This window comes from Arachis hypogaea, chromosome 17, assembly GCF_003086295.3.
Source record: "Arachis hypogaea cultivar Tifrunner chromosome 17, arahy.Tifrunner.gnm2.J5K5, whole genome shotgun sequence".
Lineage (NCBI taxonomy): Eukaryota > Viridiplantae > Streptophyta > Magnoliopsida > Fabales > Fabaceae > Arachis > Arachis hypogaea.
Genome location: NC_092052.1, coordinates 14,348,766 through 14,373,445, shown reverse-complemented (window position 1 = coordinate 14,373,445; position 24,680 = coordinate 14,348,766). Strand labels below are relative to the sequence as shown.

The 24,680-nt window shown below is 35.9% G+C and overlaps 3 protein-coding genes across 4 annotated transcripts; 1 reads left to right on the top strand and 2 right to left on the bottom strand.

Annotated features, from left to right (window-relative positions):
* Positions 1–1,127: 1,127 nt before the first annotated feature.
* LOC112764117 (uncharacterized) lies at positions 1,128–7,854 on the top strand. 2 transcript variants are annotated; one of them, XM_025809652.3, is made up of 14 exons: positions 1,140–1,184; positions 1,288–1,385; positions 1,846–1,928; positions 2,410–2,467; positions 2,731–2,790; positions 4,162–4,291; positions 4,375–4,604; positions 4,731–4,823; positions 4,905–4,976; positions 5,654–5,686; positions 6,344–6,469; positions 6,672–6,728; positions 6,906–7,001; positions 7,222–7,854. In XM_025809652.3, the coding sequence occupies exons 2-14, from the start codon at positions 1,290–1,292 to the stop codon at positions 7,258–7,260; spliced, it is 1,173 nt and encodes a 390-aa protein (XP_025665437.1). In that variant the 5' UTR covers positions 1,140–1,184; positions 1,288–1,289; the 3' UTR covers positions 7,261–7,854. The 2 variants fall into 2 exon arrangements, with proteins under 2 accessions (XP_029150235.1, XP_025665437.1); XM_029294402.2 differs by lacking the exon at positions 1,846–1,928 and having other exon boundaries at positions 1,128–1,184.
* Positions 7,855–19,803: 11,949 nt separating this feature from the next.
* LOC112762867 (uncharacterized) lies at positions 19,804–21,519 on the bottom strand. The gene is made up of 2 exons (XM_025808688.1): positions 20,840–21,519; positions 19,804–20,689 (listed from the first exon to the last, which is right to left on the bottom strand). The coding sequence occupies exons 1-2, from the start codon at positions 21,517–21,519 to the stop codon at positions 19,804–19,806; spliced, it is 1,566 nt and encodes a 521-aa protein (XP_025664473.1).
* Positions 21,520–22,230: 711 nt separating this feature from the next.
* Positions 22,231–23,337, bottom strand: LOC140180496 (uncharacterized). The gene is made up of 2 exons (XM_072221707.1): positions 22,645–23,337; positions 22,231–22,473 (listed from the first exon to the last, which is right to left on the bottom strand). The coding sequence occupies exons 1-2, from the start codon at positions 23,335–23,337 to the stop codon at positions 22,231–22,233; spliced, it is 936 nt and encodes a 311-aa protein (XP_072077808.1).
* Between the last annotated feature and the right edge of the window lie 1,343 nt (positions 23,338–24,680).

Below are 24,680 nucleotides of genomic sequence, written 5' to 3'. Positions count from 1 at the left end.
ATCTTCGAATATGAAGTATATAATCATTGAAAAGTCAAGGAGAACCCTTTTCAATTCTGATTGCTTCCACTTCATTATCGAAGAAAAATTGAAATTGGTTATTTCCCATATCAGCAACTCTGAATCCTTGTGGTCTTTCCCAAATTGCATTAAAAGCATTGTCGAGCGTTCCTATTGAAAATGTCTTCTCTGTAAAGAGTCTTTCTACAAGACTTTTTGAGCAAGCATCAATGTCTTCTAGCACATCCCTCTCCTCCAAACGTACCACATCATCTTCCTCCTGATCGCTATCTGTGTTCGGTTGTTGGTGAGTTTCGCAAGCCTCTGACATTTGGCTTCTAGAGAGAGCGTTATGTCAACTCCAGCCGTCACAAGGAGATCTGTTCTGATCACAAAAAAAATCATAACAAAGCACAGAAAAAACTCTACGGGTCACTTAGCCAACTTAAATCTACTATAAAATGATAAGAGTATAATAGGTATTGTATGCAATAATAATTAAAAAAAATTAAGAATGATATTATCTGCTTTTAAAATTTTTAGAAATTGGTTTGAATAATTACTCATCATTTTATTTATATGACTAAATAAATCTGTTTTACAAAAATAATAAATACTACATAGATACTAAAATTTAGTTATTAAATTAATTATTTTATATTTATATTTTAGAGTAAATTAATAAAAATATACATAAAAATTTTTGTAATGGATAAAAATACATAATAATGATTTGTAAATATCAAAGTATTAGTTTTTTATTTATATATTAGCTCTCTCTTGAATTTTTCGTTTTACTAGTTTCTTTTCTTATAATTTATTTTATATTATAAAATCCTGCTTTTGATGAAAAAGGTTGTTATAGTAAAATAATTAATTTTTATATATTTAGCATTTATTATTTTTCATGACAAAATCTTAAAAATAAAAATAGATATCCATATATTTTAACGACAACGTGACATAATTAAGAATCAATCTGTGTCACAATTTGTGGATCAGTTGATTAATTTTTAGATATTATATGAACTAAAAGGGCCAATTTTAAGAGGTTTATTTAGAGTTTTACTTATTATGCATGGTATAAAAGATAAAAATTATTTATAAATGTTTAAATTGCTAGCTCTAAAAAGTAAACACCGAAGATGCTTCTCAATTGTTCTTGTTCTCAAGTCTCAACTAAAGTTTGCACTTTTGCCACTCTCCTTCTTCTACCTCCAAAGTCCAAACCACAAACATACTGATTATTTTGTTGAAGCTGGTTAATTGCTGCGTCTCTGTTTTCAGTTATGGATCCTGGAACAGCTTTGGAGCTCGTTAAGCACGGCGTCACTCTTCTCTTCCTTGACGTCCCTCAGTACACTCTACTCGGCATCGATACTCAGGTTAACCTAAACCTAAACCAAAATCAACACTCCCTATTTTTTGGTTTGTTGATGTTGGGCAATTCGTATAATGTGGATATTCCTAGTTCACAAGAAGTAATTTTATGGTGTATTAGGCTATTAGCTAGGCTGAATTACTAGTGCTTCTTTGAGTTGGGAAATGGGGACGAGTAGAGAGATAGATGAAGTGAAATTACCAACTTTTGTGCCTTTTATTCTTTTGTCAAGATTTTTGGATTAAGCGAAGTAGGAAGTGTTGTGCAAATTGATTAGGAGGGTTTTGGAATGCAAAATTTTGCTCCGATTTTGTCACGTATAGTGCAGGAGTGTATTTAATGTTGTATTTTGTTATAGTATCTGAAAATTGAGTGAAACTCAGAAGCTTGTTTGGAAGTAAAATCTGCCTTTATTGGTGCTTTCAAGCATCAAGTCACTCATCGTTTTGTTTTATTATGCTCAGATGTTCTCTGTAGGGCCTTCTTTTAAGGGTATTAAGATGATTCCACCAGGAATTCATTTTGTCTACTATAGTTCTTCAACCAGGTTTGCTCATGCTTCTTGATTATCCTGGCCTAATTCTTCTCCAAACCCACCTCTTTTATTTTGTTGGTATATGTTGTAACAATAGGGTTTCTGACACCACTCAGTTCTCACCAAAATAGTAAAATACCATTATTAATTGAACCCTTTCCCATCATACTTTGCTGTTTCAAATTAGATAAATAAGAATGGCGGGTATGTCTTTGTTTGTTGATGCAATGCTTTTGTAAGAGTTCCCCCTTCTGTGTGTTTAGTATCTTATCTTTCCAATTACAATTGTAAATAATGTCCCTTGTTTAAGACTTCTCTATATTGTTAATTTGTTATGTTTTATGACCAATAAATATTATGCATGAGATATTACTTTTTTGTATAATTTTTAGAATAAATCAATAAACGATGCTTCTTTCCTCTGACATGCTTTTTCAATTGTTCGGTGCATTGTTATCTTCGATTTTTTTTCTTATATTTTGGCCTCTGGCAGAGAGGGAAAGGAGTTCTCACCAATCATTGGATTCTTCATTGACGTTGGCCCTTCAGAGGTCAGAAAATCAATAGTTCAATCTCAATATCTGTTAAATTATTCAGTTACATTTACATTATTTTTTTCCATCAGTTTTGTATCAATCCTTTTTCCTTTCTTGTTTGGTCATCATGACTGTCACTGTATCTTGATGCTATAATTTGTACTTTACGTATCATTTGACAACAGAATCACTTTTGAGATGGAGCATTGTAATGATGAATTATAACCTTTCAAAATGTGGAACATTGATTTTCTATATTGTGTCTCATGGCCATGCAGGTAATTGTTCGAAAATGGGACAAACAAGAGGAAAGGCTAGTCAAAGTGTCTGAGGAAGAGGTATAGGTTTGCTTGACTTTATAAAGACATCAATTCATGTCTGAATTCCGAAATGTGGCAAATAATTATGATTGATATGATTATTTTGAAAGATAGTTGCTTAGTATTTAATTTACACTTTGTTTCTCAACTAAGATCACTTTGAGAAAGTATCCGGAAAACCCATGGATCATTAGATTTACCTTCATAGAACTTGAGCATTCTTATAAAATGTTTTTATCAAATGAAAGTATGCAAACTTTGAGGCAGGTTAACAATGTTTTGAGCTGCCTCATTGATACTTCCAAATCAGTGTCTATTATCTCTCTCTTTTTGTCCCCCCCCCCCCCCCTCCCTCCCTTGTACTTGTTAAGTCCTACATTGCCATAATAGTCTTTATAAGTGCTTGGCCATCTTTTTTTTTATTGGGTGGAGCTGGGCTTATTATGTTAAGATTAATTTAAATTATTGATTTGTTCCTGTCTGTTGAAGTTTGTGGTTTTGTTGAAATGAAAAATGATGGATATCATGCTACAATTTTATGCTAAGGATACTGGTATCTGTGTAAATCAGTGCAATTTTACTTTGTATGTCTTGCGCCATTAAAAATTTTGTATGGTGTTAAACAAGAAAGTAAGAAATATCGCTCAAGTGTGTTAATTCTATTTGTTGAAATCCCTGCACTTCCATGTTTGGGATTTTTTTTCAAATAAACATTTTAAATATTTTATTTACTAGTATAGGTAATTTGGACACTATTTAAGTTCTTGTGTTCTATTATTTTTCTCGTTTACAGTATAAACAAATTAATTATGAATATATCTCATTTACACTGTAAACAAGATAAGACACAAATTTTTAAACTATATCACGGGTGCACATGTGATACGTGGAAGTTGACATACACCCAATTATTTAAAACCGTTTTAAAAAGTTTAGTACAAACAATGTGAGAAAGTTATTAATTTAAAATTTAAAATATAGATGAGATATAAATTAATTAAAGTCAATCTAAATAGTAACAAAATATATCGATTTTTTTAATCGGTCAAAATCAAATTATTAATACTATTTTATTATTTTGAAAAATTATATTTTTATACTTACAAATACTCATATCTCGTTTACATGGAGTACGTCAACTTTCACGTATCACGTGTGCTTCCGTGATATTTGTTTAAAAATTTGTGTCTTATCTCGTTTACACTGTAAACGAGATATATTCATAATTAATTCATTTACACTGAGATAAGTAATAGGATACAAATACATAAATTGTCTCCAAATTACCTATATCGGTAAATAAAATATTTAAAATATTTATTAAAAAAAAACCCTCTATGTTTGGTATTTATTTAACTATTTATTTTGTTTTCTCTACTTTTTCTTTAGGAAGAAAGATATATTCAAGCTGTTAAAAATTTGGAGTTTGACAGGCAACTCGGGCCTTACAATCTTAGCCATTATGAAGAGTGGAAGCAATTATCTAATTTTATTACAAAAAGTGTAATAGAACGACTTGGTATGCTATTTTCCTTACTGAGGTGTTCTTTCTATTGATAAATAGTTCTTTTATATGGTATGAATTTGTTCATTTATGAGTAGAGCCAATTGGAGGGGAAATTACTATTGAATGTGAAAATGATGTGGTAAGAAGCTCAAGTGCTCAAAAAACACCAATGGAGAATGCACTAGACAAGCAGCTTAAGGAAAGTAATTCTGCAACATCTGTTGGCGAGTCTCAGAGGAAGGGCTGTTACTATACATCTATTCCCCGTGTTGTAAAATGTAAGGGGATTAGTGGACAGGAACTTACTTCTTTGAATCTTGACAAGGTAGATATACGGAACTTCTGTTCTACGAAAGTAATTGTGAGAAAAGGGTTATCAGTAATTTAATTAACATTTTTATCCTGTCATTTGCTGACTTTTGCATGTTTTTCTCTTGGTTTGTGATCACAGACACAATTGTTAGAAACTTTACTGGCGAAAGAATATGGATGTTCTGAAGACTTGCTTCTTGGAGAACTGCAATTTGCATTCATTGCCTTTCTGGTATTTTTATGACTAAAGACAATTTCTTTGGAAGTCTAGTGATATTGTCGAAATCAAAATGACATTCTGTAATGCATGCAGATGGGTCAATCACTAGAAGCATTTTTCCAGTGGAAGTCTTTAGTTAGCCTTTTTCTTGGCTGCTCCGAAGCAGTAAGTATGATGTTCCAGTTCCACCTACTCTTAATAGCGCATGCATACACTCTTGTACTTTCTGCACAGGTCTGAGTTTCCGGTTCCTTTTTGTATTCCTGTGCTATTTTTCATGACACAATGAAATTGAACTGCTGATGCTGAAAACTGGATTCTATTTATTTAAATATAAATGTTCAAAAAACTACGAGATGTCTCTGAGACTTGCCATTATAGTTTACTTCAACAAACTAGTGATAACTGGTCTTCTGCTTTAATAATTACACCAATCCCATTCTTCTGTCCGGTTTAACAATATGAACATTAAGTCAAATTGTTCTGTGAAATGTTATATGCCTTCTGTGCCTTGTTTTTCATGTGAGCCGTGTTAGATGCCCCTTCAGTCTTTCAATTTGGGTTGAACCATTTCTTAAGGTCTTCCTTCTACCTCTGAGCCTGTGGGATTAACATCTGTTGCTGCCATGTTCCTCTCATATTTAGTGGTGTGTTTTGAGCTACACAGTAGATTTGTAAATGATGAGAGTAACCATTTTCTTTTGTACAAATATTACTACGCTAGTTTTTCCGCTATGAAGATTTTTTTCTGCTTTCTTGGGGAACCCCCCCCCCCCCCCTCCCTCCCTTTTCTCTCCTCTTTTCTTTTTTTGTGGCCATTGACCTTGTGTAACTTTTTGCAGCCTTTCAAGACACGAACTCAACTATTCACAAAGGTAAACTTTATAAATGCATTTATCTTTTTTTTTTTATTAATTCCGTTTTGGTTAAAACAAAGTCCCGGAATTCTGTTAAGTTCACTCTAGATAAAAAAATGTGAGATGCAATCTTAAATCCGATGTCATATTATTCGTCGAACTCTTGTCTAGGTTGAAATCAGGACTTTTGGCTTCACATAATTTTGGGTGTTGGAAGATGAGTGCTAGGGAAAATAAAATAAGATCTGTTGAATTGACATTGTTTATATGCAGTTTTGTACTGGATCTGAGAGAGAATTGTGCAGCAAATTGAACTGGTTGTGATGCTTGCATGTATGCAGACAGCTGTCATCGGAATAGATCTGCAAATCACATACTTAAAATAGGGGGGGGGGGGAATAATGATTGGTAAAATTATTCAAGAGTGAAGTACTCCAAATAATCCCAAGTATATTATTGTCCTAATGTTCAATACATGAGCAACTTGGAACACCTAAATTGATATTGTTTTGGTAGATGGCATAATGTAGGTGGTACAAGTTATTGCTCAACTTTTATACAAAAATTAACTGTTTTTGTGTGCCTGTGTTTTTCAAGTTTTGATTTAATGATGGTGTTTAATCCTTATGCCTAACCTCATTTGTTTTTTTTTTCTTTTTCTCACTGTACTTTTAGTTCATAAGAGTCATCTATTATCAACTGAAGTACGGACTACAGAAAGATCGCATTGATGAATCAGGACCATCATTGTTGGATGATTCTTGGCTTTCTGCTGATAGCTTTTTGCACCGTCTCTGCAAGGTATTTTGCTGATGCCACGAACTCCGAAATCTCGTTAAAATTTTGATCCATTACCTATCTATTTTTATCATGTTATACACAAACCAATCTTTCAGTTTATGCTATTTGGTCATTGTCACTCTTATCACGATACAATTTTTATATTGTATGCTTTCCTGAATTCAGTGTAACAAATGGTTTTTGTCTATATTTGGAACTGCAGGATTTCTTTTCATTGTTGGAAGATGGGTCAGTCGTAGACGGGGATCTTTTATCTTGGGTATGAACATTGAAACTAGGCCTTCAACGTTTTAGTTAAGCTTAACCGTTGTCTTTGATTCCAAGTCAACCACATGTTTTGTCGGTCTTAAACTTCGTTCCAGCCTTACAGCATTTGCTGCTAACTGCAATACTTTTGGTGAGACATACTGAATTATAATCTCTCTCTCTTGTGTAGGCAAGAAAATTTAAGGAGCTGTTAGAGAACAATCTAGGGTGGGAGTTTCAGCATGGTAGTGCTATTGACGGAATGTATTTTGAAGAGGACGATGAGGTTAGTTTATGTATCCTGGTTTTTTGTACTCTGCATAATATGTGTAGAAAATTTCTTGAATGGACACAAGTCTAAAATCTCGTAAAAAAGTTGGTAGGATCCACATATAAGGAAATTTGTGGGGCCCTTTTTACGTCCGCAATCGCGCCGACAAGATTTGTGATCATGCAAGAATGTCTTTGTCTACTGTTTTTAATCTTGAATGGTTGTTATTTTGCAGTTTGCTCCTCAAGTTGAGATCATGGATGATGAGGCTTGAGCTGTTTATTAAAGTGGATCATTAACTCTCAGTTTAGAATACAATGCATTTGGAAATTAAAGCATGAAGTATCATGCTTTTTGTGCCCTATGGCCAAGTTATTGTCATGGTTGATCCCATTCTCACATTGTACAGTTGAACATATGTAAATGCACTTCACCAAACAATAGAAACTCAGCTTAGAGCCTACAAGATTTCACGTGCACTTCCAGCTTCCATTGTGCCTAAAGTCAACGGCACCTAAGGTACAAAGAGAAGAACACAAGAAAATTAAGGTGCGTTTTTATTTTTTGTGTTTTCTGGATTTTGTAATGGAAAAAGTGAAAACAATGAAATTCTGTTTTCACCTCTTGTTTTCATTTTTTTCTTCACAAAATTCAGAAAATAGAAAACATTGAAAATGAAAACAGAAAATGAAAACGCAAACCAAACGTACTGATAATTTTCCAGATAATTTTCTAACCGCCATAACACATTTTGTGGAGTTGAAAACCGCTGCAAATCCATAGTGATATTTTCGTTCAGCATTTCTAAATTCCTAAGATATTATATACATATTTATTATTCTATTTATTTTAAATTTCTTCATTATAATTGTAGTCTTGTAGATAATTTTAAATTGTTAATTATCTTTTGTATTTCTTTGTATATTATTTATCCTCAAATAGTAATTCACCAATTAAACCAATAGCTTGTGAGTTGTGACCTAATAATTCAACCGATTCAATTATCAATTTAATTCTGATAACAATGGCACCATAATGTTGATAATCATCACACTTGGTAAATTAATCTAATTCAATTTGTACTTAAATTTTGATTGCTTTAAATGTAGAAACTTGCAACTAAAAATCTTCTAAGTTCATCATCCTTCCTTCGGGATTTGACATTTTCACACTTTTAAGAAAATTACAGACATGGCTTCAACCAAAATGCATGCTTTAATATAGATTGTCCAGGGTTTGTTCAAACAACTGATGAACAATATCTTGGGTCAGTGGTGGTCTGGTGGATAAAACATCTGTTTATGAAGAAGACACAACAGATAAGGCTTTTTCTATTACACAAGTAATTTTGCCACACTTCAACTTTTTATTAATGATACAATTCTTTATATGGGAGCAAACTTGAGAGATGTTACTATGTTTTATATTTCTTAGATATTTTTAAAGATTTATATATTTGGCTTAAATAAAATTTTGAACTAATGTTATGGGACAGGGTAATACTACTCTTTAATTAATAAATTTTATTGTAAATGTCTTTGGTATTAAGAGTAATATGTTTAAGTCTCTAAAATTATTATATGCATTAATCATTATATATTTGTCATTATATATTATATTAATCAAAATAGTTAACCAAATAATAAACACGAGTTAAATTATTTCTAAATATGAGTTAAATTTAGAAACTAATATTTGTTGAAAATAGTTATAGAAATTATTCTGATTTATTAAAACCTATACTAATCAAAGTGACTCCTATATCCAGAGATCAAACGAGTGTCAACCCATATGTCTATTGTCATTACATAAATTTTGACTTTGAACTTTGTAACTCTTATTAGATTTTAATTGTTATAAAATTTATGTTTGATATAGTTTTATACATTCTTGTAATCACGGAAAAAAATAAGATAAAGTTTCACAGAAGTTACATAAAGGAACTCTTTCTAGGCATCCAACTACAAATGATAATTAAATTTATATGTGAAGAGGATATATAACATATAATGCTTATTAAAACAAAGTTGATGGATGCATATGCAGGACCCCCAAATGTTTTCTATATAAATTCAAATTACGAAAGCTGCACCTAATGATAAGCTTGCACAATCTTGCAAAGATAATGAGGATTGATTTATTTATTCATGTTAAATCAAGAAGCTTTGTTTTGAATTAATTAATAAATTAATGCTGTTACAATCATTGTGGTCTTTTCTTCTCCAATAATACAAATTATTGCATTCTATGTATTTTTGGTATAAAAGTTCATTGGAATTTAACTAGCTAGCTAGTCTGACTTAAGTTGAATTGATTTATTATATTATGCAAGAACTAGCAAATATTATTGTTATATTTAAAGATCGTATGATTATTTCAACACATTATCTACTTCCAAACTTTTTAATAATGGAATTGTATTATTTTACTCTGATCATCAACATCTAATAAATAATATTACAAAGAGGTTATAATAACATTCTATTATAATATATAAAAAGTCTCCAAAGAAATATTATAGTTGTAAGTTGATAACACTAAAATTTTTAAGGTTTTTGTTATAAATTTGTTATGTTAATATTAAACTAATATATAAAAGGAGAGATCAACTTAACGTGTGTTATAGTAAACTTATGATGCCGAAGCTATAAAGAGAAAGTCTAGGAGCCAGCAAATTCTTTTTTATTTGCTTGGAATGATGATTCATATCTAAAAATATATGAGTCTTTCTTATCTTTAATGGATTGATATGAAAAAAGATCATATTCATATTGTGTGTTTTTTTTTTAATGAGCCTAATTGTTGGTTTTTGTAAGGAATTGATCTGGTTTTTTTAGTGGTTTTTAGCCATCAATTAGTCATTAATGATATTTTTAATGGTGTGAGATTGCATCTAATGGTGTAGAATCATTCAATTTCTTTTTGATGGTTAAGTGCTGACCAGAATTTAACAAAGATGATACCCCTAACACTCATCTTCTATAAATTTGTCATGTCAAACCTCAACTTTTCTTTTAAATTATGTTCTCTCACTTATTATAACATAGAGAATAAAATTTATATAACTAACCTCTTATAATTTCTCATATTAAATTTTTCAATTATATTAAAAATATATTTTAGAAAATATTAATTCATGTACAAGGTCATGTATGTCTTGGTCACCTGTGGGGAGCTCTCGACCACCGGGAAGATTTCGGAGAGGAATCAAGCGAGAGAATATAAGATGAGAAGACACCACGTCCAACTAAAAACCTTAAGGTAGTAAGTTAATGAGTCTCTCATCTTATGTTCTTTCGCTTGATCCTTCTCGAAATCTCCCCGGTGATCGAGAGTTTCCCACGATGACCAACAAGTGGTATCAGAGCTGATGGTTAATCGGTCTAGTGGTTTTAAGGGGAATTCAAGGTGAAGTATCGAAAGTCTTCCTGGCAAAGGTGGTCCGGGCGGCGTTTCCCGCTGTGTTTTGCGGCGGTGTGATGGACGAATACTCATATGTGGTGGAGGAGCTAGAAGGGAGTTGATACTTGATGTGGAGGCTCACATTTGAGGGGGAGATTGTTAATGTTGTAAGTGTGAGGAGTGTTGAAGTTAGTCTCAATTGTTAATGTTGCAAGTGTGAAGAGTGTTGAAGTTAGTCTCACATCAAAGAAAACAAGAAAGAGTGAGAATTTTATAAGATGAGAGACCCATTAACTCAGTGGCGGAGCCACATACAAGCCAAGGGGGGCAATGGCCTCCCCCAACTATTAAGTTTTCTTTACAAATTATGCATAAATTTTAATTTAGCCCCCTTAAAATTTTTATTTTATTTTTTGTTAATTATAAAATTTTTTTTAGCCCCTCCCTAAAAGTTAATCTAGCTCCGCCCCTGCATTAACTTACTACTTTAAGGTTTTAAGTTGGATGTGTGGTGTCTTCTCGAAATCTCATGTCAACACTAAATTTAGTTTTTAACTGCATAGAAAAAAATCTATCTATATAGTTATATTTATAATATAATAGAGAACATCATCTATATAGTTTATAAGAACTAAAAAATTATTTAGATAATTTTTTAATTTTAAATTGGGCTTAAGAGGATTTAAATTGGCCAATTTAAGTTAATTGGCTAAAAATTTAAAATTGTCAATTAAAAAATTTGCAGATAAAAATTGAATTTAGTAAATTATTTGGAATTTGAAAATATAATTATTTTTTCTAATAAACCATACACACTTAAATCATGAGTTTGGTACTCCCAATAAAAAAAAAACCAAAAAAATATTCAAAATTTAGATCCCATATAGGACTAAAAGGAAAAAAAATTAAAGAAAAATGTGCCATTGTGCCTAAAGTCAAAGTCAAAGGCACCTAAGGTAGAAAGAAAATAAAACCAAAAAAAAAAAAATTAGATAACCCATTTTTCTTTCATTATGCAGTGCTTCTTAAATTGAGATATTATTTCAGGTTTTAAGCATGCATGATAAACATTTATAGGGTAGAGATTATTAAGTAGTTTGATATAACACTTCAAAAGATTTTAAAATAGATATAACTTGAACATTTTTAGTGTATTGTTATATCCATAGATCTCCAGAAGCTAATGCATGCCAATGATTGATGGACAAGCACTACAAGCAATAAGCAAATAAATAATCCTTGACTTTCCTGTGCCAGGCAATGAGTTATTGGGTATAATTAAGAGTAGCTGTCTAAACATGGTCTGCTAGAATTGAAATCTTGAAGCTAGTGGTAATTATTAAATGGTTAAAAAGAATTTTTTTTTTCTTGTCATCGTGAATGGTTAAAGATTAATTCTCTATTTAGTTATCAAAAAGATCAATAAAAGGATTTTGATATGCAAGTGTCTTGTTTTAATAGCAAAAAAGATAAAATCTCTTTATTAAATAAAAAAATATATTTTATATATATTTTTAATATATTAAATCTACCAAAAGTTCATTATTCTTAGTTTTTTTTTCTGAGTTAATTCTAAAAGATATACTAAATAAATAAGTCATTTTTACAACCGTTTAATCAACTTATTCTATTTTTTTTCTTATGTTTCTTTTTTTGTTATTAAATATTAAATTGATTAATTAATTAAATTTAATTACTAAAATTACTTGATCATACCGATTCTAAAAAAAAAAAGAGAACACTTCGTGAATCACAAAAAGTATGTCATAATTGTACCTTTTTTTTGGGTCAATTGTCATAATTGTACTTTCAATAACATGCTAACGTTTGAATTTTTTTTTCTTTTTGAATTTGTTTTTTGGATCTTGATTAGTGTTTGTTCATGACCACAAAAAAATGTTAAAAAGTGTAAATGATTAAGAGTGATGTCATTGTCTACGTCATAGGGGTTTGTAGGGCACTGTAAATTATCTTTATTTTTATATTTTTGTTTGTCATGATAGGGCATTATAATTTTGTTTATTTATTGAATGAAAGACTATTCTATTATGAATAATTCATGTCGTACAATTCCATGCTACTATGTTTTATATTCTTCTAAACTTCCATTACTGGTCCTATATATCTTTTGCAGCTTTCACACTGATGGTCAAATCCACGTGCATGTGTGACAACTTTATTTTCTTTTCAAACCTTGTATTAATTATTTTTAATTTTCAGATAAGTCAGCTAGGTCTAGTATTCGGAATAATATTAGATGATTAATTGAAAAATGCATGCATTTAGTTTAGTTTTACATTACAAGAGATCAGAAGTGCATCATGACAATAACCCTTAGTTTTACATTCATGACAATAATATTACGATTTTATATTTTGTACATTTAATTTTTTCTATTAATTTTATATAAAAGTTCAATTTATATAAATAATTACACAAAATTGGTATAGAAAGAAATTCTCATGCATAGTTTATGAGAGGATTTTTTTTAGAATTAAAAAAAAAAATATTTATATTTGATTTTTTAATTTTAATTTCTTAAATATGATTTTTTTATTTAAGACAAATTTGTCGTACTCATAGCAAACTCTATAATTTATATAGAATTCGCTTAATTCTCCTGCAAATTTCTATATTTTTATAGAATTCGGCTCATATCCTGGTGGACTTCAATATAGTCTTTCAAAAATATTAATCAGATTAAACGAAAAAAAAGTTAAAAGATTAACAATGACAACCATTATCACTATCTTCAGAATATATAGAAGTATATAAGGGTACATAAGAATAAATTATATTTTTTTAAAATAATTTTTTTAATTTATAATTATAAATTTTTTTTGTTAAATATGACTTATTTTAACGTATTTGTATATTTTTGGAGACGATGATAATAATCATCATTATTTTATTTTAAAAGAAAATCTGTTTATGAGATACAGAGAGTACAAGGTGTGTCATATATATCACATATGTATGTAATGATGTATTGGTGATGAACGTCAGTCGTGAATAATGGGTTTGTGATAATGTTATTAATTTGAAAACGGCACCCTTTCATTTTTTATTTTCATTGATAACTACTAATATGTATATGGAGTTGTCACGATATATGGTAGTGTTATGAAGATAAATTGTAGACTTTTGATAATAGAGATATCCAAAACCACAATATATGGTAGTGTTATGGAGATAAATGGTAGACTTTCGATAACAGAAATATCCAGAATCCAATATAAAATATTTTTATTTACAAAATTTAAAAAGCATTTTTATGACTATGTTTTTAAGTACAAATTTTAAAAATTATTACCTGATTATAAAGAAAATAATCTATCACTTCTGGTTTTTTCAGAGAGGTAGTATAATATATTAATACTCAATTTTACTTTTCTTTTTAAAAATAAAAAATAAAATAAAAGTTATTTTTCATAAAATAATTTGACAATACATCTTTTTTATTTTTTTTATAACTATAATTTTTTTTTCTTTTTTTCTCTTTATTCATTCTTTATCAATACAAGGTATTATACTTTCTACTGTGCATTTTATTTGTAATTTAAAAAAAAAAACACACATTTTTTTCTTTTTTAGATGAAAATAGGCTTTTAAAAAAATTATTTAAAAAACATTTTAACACGAACCTAAATAAAATAACATCCTCCCTCCCGTAAGGGCAGAATTACGTACTGTTATTAGAAAAATATATATTAATAATAGTAAATTAAGTTATTTTATGTTAAATAATTTAGATAACGATATAATCTCATTTATTATTATTATTATAAATATTGAATTAAATAAATTATTATTTTTTTAATTTAAAATTAAATAAAATTAAAATTAAAAATAAAAATAATTATTTTTTTATATCTAATTTTTTAATTTTAATTTTTTAAATATAATTTTTTTGTATTTAAGATAAATTTGTCGTACTCTCAGCAAACTCTATAATTTATATAGAACTCGCTTAATTCTTCTGCGAATTTCTATATTTTTATAGAATTCGATTTATATCCTCGTGGACTTTAATATGCTCTTTCAAAAATTTCATATTGGACGAGAAAAAAAAAAGTTAAAATGTTAACAATGACAATCATTAGGAGTACATAAGAGTACATAAGAATATATTATTTTTTTTTGAAAAATAAGTTTTTTTTAATTTATAATTAACAAAATTCTTGTTAAATATGACTTATTTTAACGTATTTGTATATTTTTTGAGACGATCATAACAGTCATCATTATTTTATTTTAAAAGAAAATCCGTTTGAGATATAGAGAGTAATAGGTGTGTCATATATATCACATATGTATGTAATGATGTATTGGTGATGAACGTCAGTCGTGAATAATGGGTTTGTGACAATGTTATTAATTTGAAAACGGCACCCTTTCATTTTTTATTTTCATTGATGACCACTGATATGTATATGGAGTTACCACTATATATGGTAGTGTTATGGAGATAAATGGTAGACTTTCGATAATAGAGATATCCAAAAGTCACGATATATGGTAGTGTTATAGAGATAAATTGTATACTTTCGATAACAGGGATATCCAGAAATCAATATAAAAGTATTTTTATTCACAAAATTAAAAAAAAGCATTTTTTTTTACTCTTTATGTTTTTAAATACAAAATTTAAAAATTATTACCTGAATAAAAAGAAAATAATCTATCACTTTTGATTTTTAGTGAGATAGTATAATACATTAATACTCAATTTTACTTTTCTTTTTAAAAATAGAAAATAAAATAAAAGTTGTTTTTCATAAAATAATTTGTCAATACATCTTTTTTATTTTTTTTATAACTATAATTTTTTTCTTTTTTTCTATTTATTCATTCCTCATCAATACAAGGTATTCTATTTTTTACTGTTCATTTTATTTGTAATTAAAAAAAAATACACATTTTTGTTCCTTTTCTTGGATGAAAATAGGCTTTTAAAAAAATTATTTAAAAAAAAATTTAACACAAACCTAAATAAAATAACATCCTCCCGTATAAGGGCAGAATTATATACTGTTGTTAGAAAAATATATATTAATAATAGTAAATTAAGTTATTTTTTGTTAAATAATTTAGATAACGATGATCTCATTTATTATTATAAATACTGAATTAAATAAATTATTATTATTTTAATTTAAAATTAAATAAGAATAAAATTAAAAATAAAAATAATTATTTTTTTATATTTAATTTTTTAAATTTAATTTTTTAAATATGATTTTTTTATTTAAGACAAATTTGTCGTACTATCAGCAAACTCTATAATTTATATAGAACTCTCTTAATTCTCCTGCGAATTTCTATATTTTTATAGAATTCGGCTTATATCCTGGTGGACTTCAATACGCTCTTTCAAAAATATCAGATTGGACGAGAAAAAAAAAAGTTAAAATGTTAACAATAATAACCATTATCATTATCTTCAAAGTATATAAGAGTACATAAGAGTACATAAGAATATATTATATTTTTTTGAAAAATAAATTTTTTTAATTTATAATTAAAAAAATTCTTGTTAAATATGACTTATTTTAACGTATTTGTATATTTTTGGAGACGATGATAATAGTCATTATTTTATTTTAAAAGAAAATCTGTTTATGAGATATAGAGAGTAATAGGTGTGTCATATATATCACATATATATGTAATCATGTATTGGTGATGAACATTCGTCCTGAATAATCGATTTGTGACAATGTTATTAATTTGAAAACGGCACCCTTTCATTTTTTATTTTCATTGATGACCACTAATATGTATATGGAGTTACCACGATATATGGTAGTGTTATGGAGATAAATAATAGACTTTCAGTAATAGAAATATCCAAAAGCCACTATATATATAGCAGTGTTATAGAGATAAATTGTAGACTTTCGATAACAGAGATATCCATAACTCAATATAAAAGTATTTTTATTCACCAAATTAAAAAAGCATTTTTTTATTCTTTATATTTTTAAATACAAATTTTAAAAATTATTATCTGATTGAAAAGAAAATAATATACCTGTACGAGATGTCTCTGGTATGGGTTAAAGGGTGGATCAGGAATGGGTACCTGCAAAGACACTCCGACGCTTAAGTCAGAATGGATCTGAGAGGTGTTACGTGTGTGAAATGAGTCATACCTGGAGGGACCTGGGTCCTCTATTTATAGGTGATGGGAGTCGTCTTATCTTATCTTGTTTGGCTAAGATAAGGGAGGTGTTTGAATTCGAAAGTCGGTTAGGAGCTCTAGAGGGCCGGTTTCGGGCCTTCCGGAAGAGGGAGATGGGTCGGACCCGAGGAATCGGGTTCGGGTTTAGCCTTGGGTCCGGGATCCTTGGGCCGGATCCGTAACAGTTGCCCCCGCAGCAGGAGAGCGAACAAGGTCGGTCTGTCGCTGGGAGGTGTGGTGTTTGACCGCGGGCTGGGTCTTTAGTTTTTCTCGGGTGTTCGTTTGGTTTTTTGACGTGAGATCGGTGTCTCGGCCTCGGCTTTTGCTGAAAGGTTCGTCTGACCGTTTTGGTTTGACGTGACTCTTCCGAGCCTACTGCGTCTGTTGCGTTCTTCGAGGCGTGCTTTATTAGCTTCTATTTTTGAGGGGGACATTTAATGCGAGGGGGCATTTTCCTCTTTTGCCCCTACGAGCCTTACCTTGTCTGGGGTTATTTGTGTATTTTCGCCTCCCTCCCTTTTGTAACCGTTTTGGCCTTTTGCTTTAGTTCCCTTGTTCGTTTTGTTTTTCCTTTTTTCGTTCTTTCTTGAAGAAATCTTCTCTTCTCTCTGTGTTACTGCTCTCTGGTGCTTGTTTGCCGCTTCTGCTTCTCAAGCTTTCCCAGGATCATTTTCTGCGTTTCCAGGTTGGTATGCTTCGCTTTTCTTCTTTTTTTTTTGTGCTATGCCTGTCATTCTGTATTTGCCATGCGTTGCTTTGTCATTTCCTTGCTGCATTGTGTTTTGGGCGGTGGTATTTGAGTTTTGAGGGGGCTGAGTGTGGTTGTGTTTGGTTAGTAGTGGCAGTGCACCACCGTGTTGGATTGGCAGTAGCGGTAGGTTTCTGTTCTTGCTTCTGCGTAGGGTTGGTAGGCTGATGGTGGTGCTCCTCCCTGTTTTAGGTATGTATCGGCGGAGAAATGAGGGTGTTGGTGCTCCCGTAGCTCCCTCCAGGGGCGTCCCCGCTCGCTACACTTGGGTGACTAGCGACGTGTGGGGCGTTTCGTCACGGATGACGGAGGCCGATCTTCAACGCCTCCGTGATCAGGGGACGATTTGTGGTGGTGGTGAGATGGAGCAGCAGTACGAGTTTGCCCTTCCAGATGCCGACGAGCGTGTTTGTTATTTAAATCTTCATTCGCCCACTGTTCCGGACTGGATGTGGGTTTACGAGTCGATGTTTACTCGGCTCGGCGTGCGGTTTCCTTTCTCGCCGTTTGTTCAGGATTTGCTGAGTCGGTGTTCCGTGGCGCCGTCTCAGCTTCATCCAAATAGTTGGGCTGCCGTGCGGTCTTTTGAATTGGTGTGCCGGTATCTCGACCTTCCGGCTTCTGTTCCTGTTTTTCTTTTTCTCTTCTTATGCACTCTCCCGACTAAGGAAGGGAAGCATAAGAAAGGATATATGTCATTCCATGCTCAGCCTCATTGCCAAATTTTTGGGTTATTTGAGGATTCCTTTCACGGTTTCAAAAGGGAGTATTTTAAGGTGCACCCCGTCCAGGGGCATCATCCGTTTTGGCTGTCGCCGGAGGGCGTACGCCGGTTTCCGACATACTAGAATTTCCGTGCTGGCCCGTCGGTTCTGACTAAGTTCACCTATGATGGTTTATCCCGGGAGGATAAGGATGTTGCCAACATTTTGTGGCATTTGTTTGGCGAGCATCCGTTGAATCCTCGGGATGTCATGGGGGATCCCGAGGCTTGTCGGGCGTATATTGGTGTGTGCCTTTTCTCTTTCCTTGATTTTTTATGTTTTGTTTTCCCGAGTTTGTAACTTGATTTTTCTTTGGTTTCTTTCAGTTGAGATGGCTGGTGGGCTGACTTCTCTGGCCAGGTTGAAGGCAGCGATGGGTCGGGAGGAGGGATCTTCGTCTCCTTCTACCCCTGTCTCCAATCCTGCCGTGGATTCTCAGGAAGTGATTTCCTCGGGTGCGCGAGCCGACGCTTAAGTTTCTCCTGGTCCTGCGAACTCTCCTGAAGTCGTCGTGGTGACGGCTGCTGAGGCTTCTCGGAAGAGAAAAAGGCCTGAGGACCCGAGCAGCGAGACTTTCGAGGAGGAGGGTTTGGTGCCTAGTGTGATGGATCGTCGTTTCGATGCCCCGGGTTTTATTGATCAACACTTGATGCCTGGTACGGAGCCATTTTTTGATGGTTACGATGTTTCGTTCCAGGCCAAGTCGGTGTATCGTGCCCTCCTTCAGTCTGCTGTCGTTGTTCGGAAGGCTGAGCCCGTGATGGCTCAAGTTAGTTTGTTGGATAAGAAACTCCGTCACTCTCAAGCTGAAATGGTTAAGCTGAAGGAGAAGCTTGAGGCTGCCGAGATTGCGAGGGAGAAGGCAGTGAAGTCTTCTGAGGAAGCCGGGGCAGAGATTCTCCAGCTTTCCGAGGTTGAGACTTCACTTCTTTCTCAACTGGGTGAGGAGCGGCAAAAGGCTTCTAATGCGGGTTCCCAGGCTGCCGTGCTTTTCGGTGAGACGGAGGCTCTGAAGGCCGGGGTTGCTACCTTAAAGAGGGAGAAAACGGAGTTGCTGGCTGATGCTAAGGATGCGATTACTGCTACCGAGGAGACGATGAAGGCACAGGCCCTGGTGTTGGCTCCGGGCGTGGATGTGTCCGTGATGGGAGCGTTCAAGACCGTTCGTGATGGCCGGATAGTCGACCTCGAGTAGCTTTATCTCTTGTAATTTTGTATTTTTGCTTTTAGACTTGGTTTGTTTCTTGGGTATTTTGGTTTTGGCCGTGGGCCGTGTAACTGTGACTTCGTGATTTCGGTTTTCGTTTAACGACTTTTACGGCCGTTCGGGCCTTTCGTATATTCCGTTTAAAGCTATTCCGTGTTTTTGGTTTATTTTGTTCCCTGTTTGGGATGAGCGGACCGTCGTGTGGTCGGATTTTCGTGGATATCCGTGTTTTGGGCCTGGAGGGTGATCGGTCCTCCAGTTTGTGGCCGTAATTTTGTTCCGTATTTGGGACACTTAGAAGATAAAGAATTTAGGGATAGCTTTTTAATGGAATTTTATTGATGGGTGGGCCTCGTTAAAATCCTCCGTGTGTGGCGGGAAAGAGTACCCGGGATTGATACTTAAACGAAATTAAAAAGGTTTTTCAAGATTTGTAAAAATGGGAACATAAGTGGAGAAAAGACGATAAAAAAGGAAGGGGGTGACTTAGCGAGGTCAGTCTAAGTGTAGTATCATCGTAAGTTGGCGGCGTTCCATGTCCTCGGGACTTCGTTGCCGTTAAGCCATTCGAGTTTGTATGCTCCCTTTCCGATTGCAGCCTTGATTCTGTATGGTCCTTCCCAGTTGGGGGTGAGTTTTCCCTCTCCTGGGGTCGGGGGACCGATGTCGTTTCGTCGTAGGACGAGGTCGTCAGTTACGAATTCTCGCCGGATGACTCCGTGGTTATATCTTAGGCTAATTCTCTGTTTTAGGGCTAGCTCCTTGAGATGGGCTATGCTTCTTACTTCGTCAATGAGGTCTCGTTCCGCTCCCTCATCGTTACCTCCGACTGTTTTTCTGGGGCTTGGGTCTCCGATCTCTACCGGGATGACCGCCTCCACACCGTATGTTAATCGGAAAGGTGTTCCCGTGGACGTTTGGGGTGTGGTTTGGTATGACCATAGGACCGATCCGAGTTCATCGGCCCATAGTCCTTTGGCTTCGTCGAGCCGCTTTTTGAGTCCTTTGACGATTATCTTATTCGCGGATTCCACCTGTCCGTTTGTTTGGGGGTGTTCTACCGAGCTGAAACGGTGAGATACACGTAGCCCTTCTAAAAATTCTTTGAACTTTTTGTCAGCGAATTGGGTTCCGTTGTCCGAGATAATGATCTCGGGGATCCCGAATCGGGTGATGACCTGTCGCCAGAGGAATTTTCGGCATTGGGTTGCCGTTATGGAGGCCAGTGGTTTGGCTTCGATCCATTTGGTGTAATAGTCTATGGCGACGATGAGGTACCTGAGTTGACCGGGTGCCGTAGGGAAGGGTCCGACGAGGTCGATCCCCCAGATGCCGAATGGCCGTTTTGCCGATATGATGCTGAGCTGGTGAGGGGCGGCTTGGTGGATATTGGCGTGCCTTTAGCATTTGTCGCAGCTTTTGACTATTTGTATGGAATCCCGGATGACCGTGGGCCAGAAGTAGCCTGCCCTGATGACTTTTTGGGCTAATGTTTTGCCTCCGACGTGGTGGCCGCAGCAACCTTCGTGGATTTCGCGGAGTATGTACTCTGTGTTCTCAGGTTCGACGCATTTGAGCAGGGGTTGCGAGAATCCACGTTTGTATAGCTGTCCTGCGACAACGGTATATTTGGCGGCTTCCCTTTTTATTCTTTTTCCTTCTTTGGGGTCCGGCGGCAGTGTTCCGTCGAGGAGGTACTGTAGGATAGGGTGGGTCCAAGATCCCTGGTTTGAGAATGTCAGATGAGCGTTGGTTGTCGTTGACACGGAGGGTGACTTAACGACTTCCTGGATTAGCGATTTGTTACCGTGTCCAGGTTTGGTACTGGCTAGTTTGGAAAGTAGGTCTGCCCTGACGTTTCGTTCCCTAGGAACGTTCTGTATGGTAACGTGCTCGAATCCTTCTTTTAGTCTGTTTACCTTGGCGAGGTATTGTTGGAGTAGGGGATCTCGTGTCTGGTAGTCTCCGCTAATTTGAGAGCTGACTACCTGGGAATCGATATTTACCTCTAGGACCTTTGCTCTGACTTCCCGGGCTAGGGCTAGGCCTGCCAAGAGGGCCTCGTATTCTGCCTGGTTGTTTGAGACCGGGAATTCGTATCGTACTGACTGTTCGATCACGACTCCGTTATGGCTTTCGAGAATGACTCCGGCGCCTTCGGAGGTGATGTTCGAGGAGCCGTCAACGTGTAGTTTCCATGATTCGGGGATGGAGTCTCCTGGTGTCATTTCGGCGATAAAGTCGGCCATGGCTTGTGCTTTGATCGCATATCAGGGTTCGAACTTGATATCGAACTGGGATAGTTCGATGGACCATGCTAGCATTATGCCCGCTAGGTCGGGTTTTTGTAGTACCTGCTTGACCGCTTGGTCGGTTCGGACCGTCACGGAATGTGCCTGGAAGTATTGTCGTAGGAGCCGGGAGGCTGTAAGGAGTGCGAAAGCTAGTTTTTCTAAGCGTGAGTAGCGAGCTTTCGCATCCTGTAAGACTCTGCTTATGAAGTACACGGGTTTTTGTTCTTTTTTCTCGTTTTCTCGGATGAGCGCTGCTGCGAGTGTCTCCTCCGTTATGGAGAGGTACAGGTAGAGTGTTTCCCCTGTCTTGGGTTTGGCGAGGATTGGAGGTTCCGCTAAGACTCTCTTGAAATGTTGGAATGCTTCTTCGCATTCCGTTTCCCACTTGAAGGAGGCTCCTTTTTTCATTAGTTTGAAGAAAGGGATTGCCTTTTGAGCCGATGCCCCGAGAAAGCGTGATAACGCCGTCAATCGGCCAGTGAGCTTTTGGATGTCTTTAAGGTTTTTTGGGCTTGTCATTTCGAGGATGGCACGACATTTCTTCGGGTTTGCTTCAACTCCGCATTGCGTGATCATAAAGCCGAGGAACTTCCCTGCTTCCATCCCGAAGGCACATTTTGCCGGGTTAAGTCGCATTTGGTGCTTTCATAGGGTGTTCATTATGATCTTGAGGTCGCTGGTGAGTTGCTCGCCGGATTCGGTCTTGACGAGCATGTCGTCTATGTAAACTTCTAGTTTGCTTCCGGATAGGTTTTGAAATATCTTGTTGACAAGTCTTTGATAGGTGGCTCCCGCGTTTTTCAGGTCGAAGGGCATCACTGTGTAGCAGTAAGTCCCGTCTGGGGTGATGAACGCTGTTTTTTCTTCGTCTGGTCGGTGCATCGGGATCTGATTGTAGCCGGAATATGCGTCCATGAAGCTGAGGTATCGGTGGCCGGATGTGGCATCTACTAATCCGTCGATGTTTGGTAAGGGAAAGGCGTCCTTCGGACAGGCTTTGTTGAGGTCCGTGTAGTCGACGCACATTCGCCATTTCCCGTTAGGTTTTTTCACTAGTACAACGTTGGCTAGCCATGTCGTGTAGGGGAGTTCCCTGATGAAGTTGGCTTCGAGTAGGGCTTTAACTTGCTTTTTGACCTCGGCGGCTCGGTCTGATGACATTTTTCGTCTCCTCTGTGCTACTGGTTTAGCTTTGGTGTCCACGGCTAGCCGGTGGGACATGAGGTCGGGGCTTATACCCGGCATGTCGGCTGGTGTGAATGCGAACAAGTCTCTATTTTGCTTCAGGAGTTGGGAGAGTTCTTCTTTAAGATCGTATGGGAGGTTCCTATTAATGAAGGTGTATTCCTCCTTGGTTGGCCCTATTTGTAGCTTTTCCATGTTTCCTTCTGGTTCTGGCCTGGGTTGGCCGTCTTGGCGGGCATCCAGGTCAGCTAGGAATACCCCGGCTGCATCTCGGGATTTCTTCCTTAGAGCTAGGCTGGTGTTGTCGCATTCGGTTGCGACCTCTCGGTCTCCGTGGATGGTACCGACGGAGCCGTCGTCGGTTCTAAACTTCATGAGGAGGTATTTGGTAAAGATGACTGTGGAGAAGTCGTTGATTATTTTTCTTCCGAGAATCACGTTATAGGCTGTGGAGTCTTTTAGGACTACAAATCCAGATAGGACTGTCTTCTTTTGGTTGCTTGTTCCTATGGTGATGGGAAGGGTGATTGAGCCGTTTGGTTTGAGGAACTTGTCTCCGAGTCCCATGACGCCGTTGCGGTGTGTTTGGAGGTTGTCGTTGTGGAGCCCGAGCTTGTCGAAGGCTCCTCGGAAGAGGATGTTCGAGTCTGCCCCGGTGTCCACCAGTATTCTTCGTACTAGTCCTGTTCCGATCCTGGCCGAGATGACGAAGGGGGCATCTTCGGCCGAGGTACCGTGCTAGCAATCCTCTGGTAAGAAGGTTATCGTGTTGTCAGCTGCAATGGTTGGAGTTTGGTTTCTGACCGCCATTACTTTGAGATCTTTTTTCATTGTTAGTTTCGATTTGCTTGATATGTCCTTGCCCGTGATGACGTTTACTATGATGGTCGGGTCGTCTTCCGGGCTTTCCCTGGGGGTTTGCTTCTGGGTTCTCGGGTTACGCCCGTCTTTTTCGGGCGACCTGTCTCTTTCCGCACGTCTTGGTTCTCTGATGATTTTGGCAAGTTCTGGGATTTTGCCGTCTCGTATGGCTTGTTCGAAGGCGTCTTTAAGGTCGAAACAATCTTGCGTTCTGTGACCGTAACCTCGGTGGTAGTCGCAGTAGAGGGTTTTGTTGCCTCCCGTCCTCTCTTTGAGTTGTCGTGCTTTTGGGATGATGCCTCGATCTGCTATTTGGTGGTATATTTCGGTAATGGGTGCTGTCAGGGGCGTGTAATTAGAGAATTTGCCAATTCTCGGTGGTCGGTTTGTATTTGTCGGTCTGGGGTGGTCCCTTTGATTCTCTCTAGGTGGTGGATTTTGGCGAGAAGTCGAGTTACCGTGTTGGGTGTTGCCGTGCTACCGTTTGTTGGCGGCGACAACCTGGCTGACTTCTTCGTCATTGATGTAATCTTTTGCGACATTCTGGATCTCGTGCAATGTCCATACTGGTTTGGTGGTGAGGTGTTTGCGAAAATCTTCGTTCATGAGTCCGTTGGTTAAGCAAAGGCTCGCGACGGAATCTGTGAGTCCGTCGACCGTTAGGCATTCGTCGTTGAAGCGGTCGAGGTATTTCCTTGTGGATTCTTCTTGCTTTTGCGTTCCCCCTAGCAAGCTGATGGGGTGCTTGGCTTTGGTGATTCTAGTTGTGAACTGGGCCATGAACTTTTGTGTTATGTCGTGGAAACTGGCTATGGATCCGTTTAGGAGGGCGTTGAACCATTTGATTGTCGGCCCTGCAAGGGTTACCGGGAAGGCTCTGCATCGGACCGCGTCGGCCGCTCCTTCTAGGTTCATTCTGGCCTCGAAGGCCGTTAGATGTTCCTGGGAGTCCTTGGTCCCATCGTACTTCATGTCGGTCGGTTTGTCGAATCCTTTGGGGAGTTTCGCTCTCAAGATTCTTTCCGTGAAGGGTGTAGCTCCCATTATTG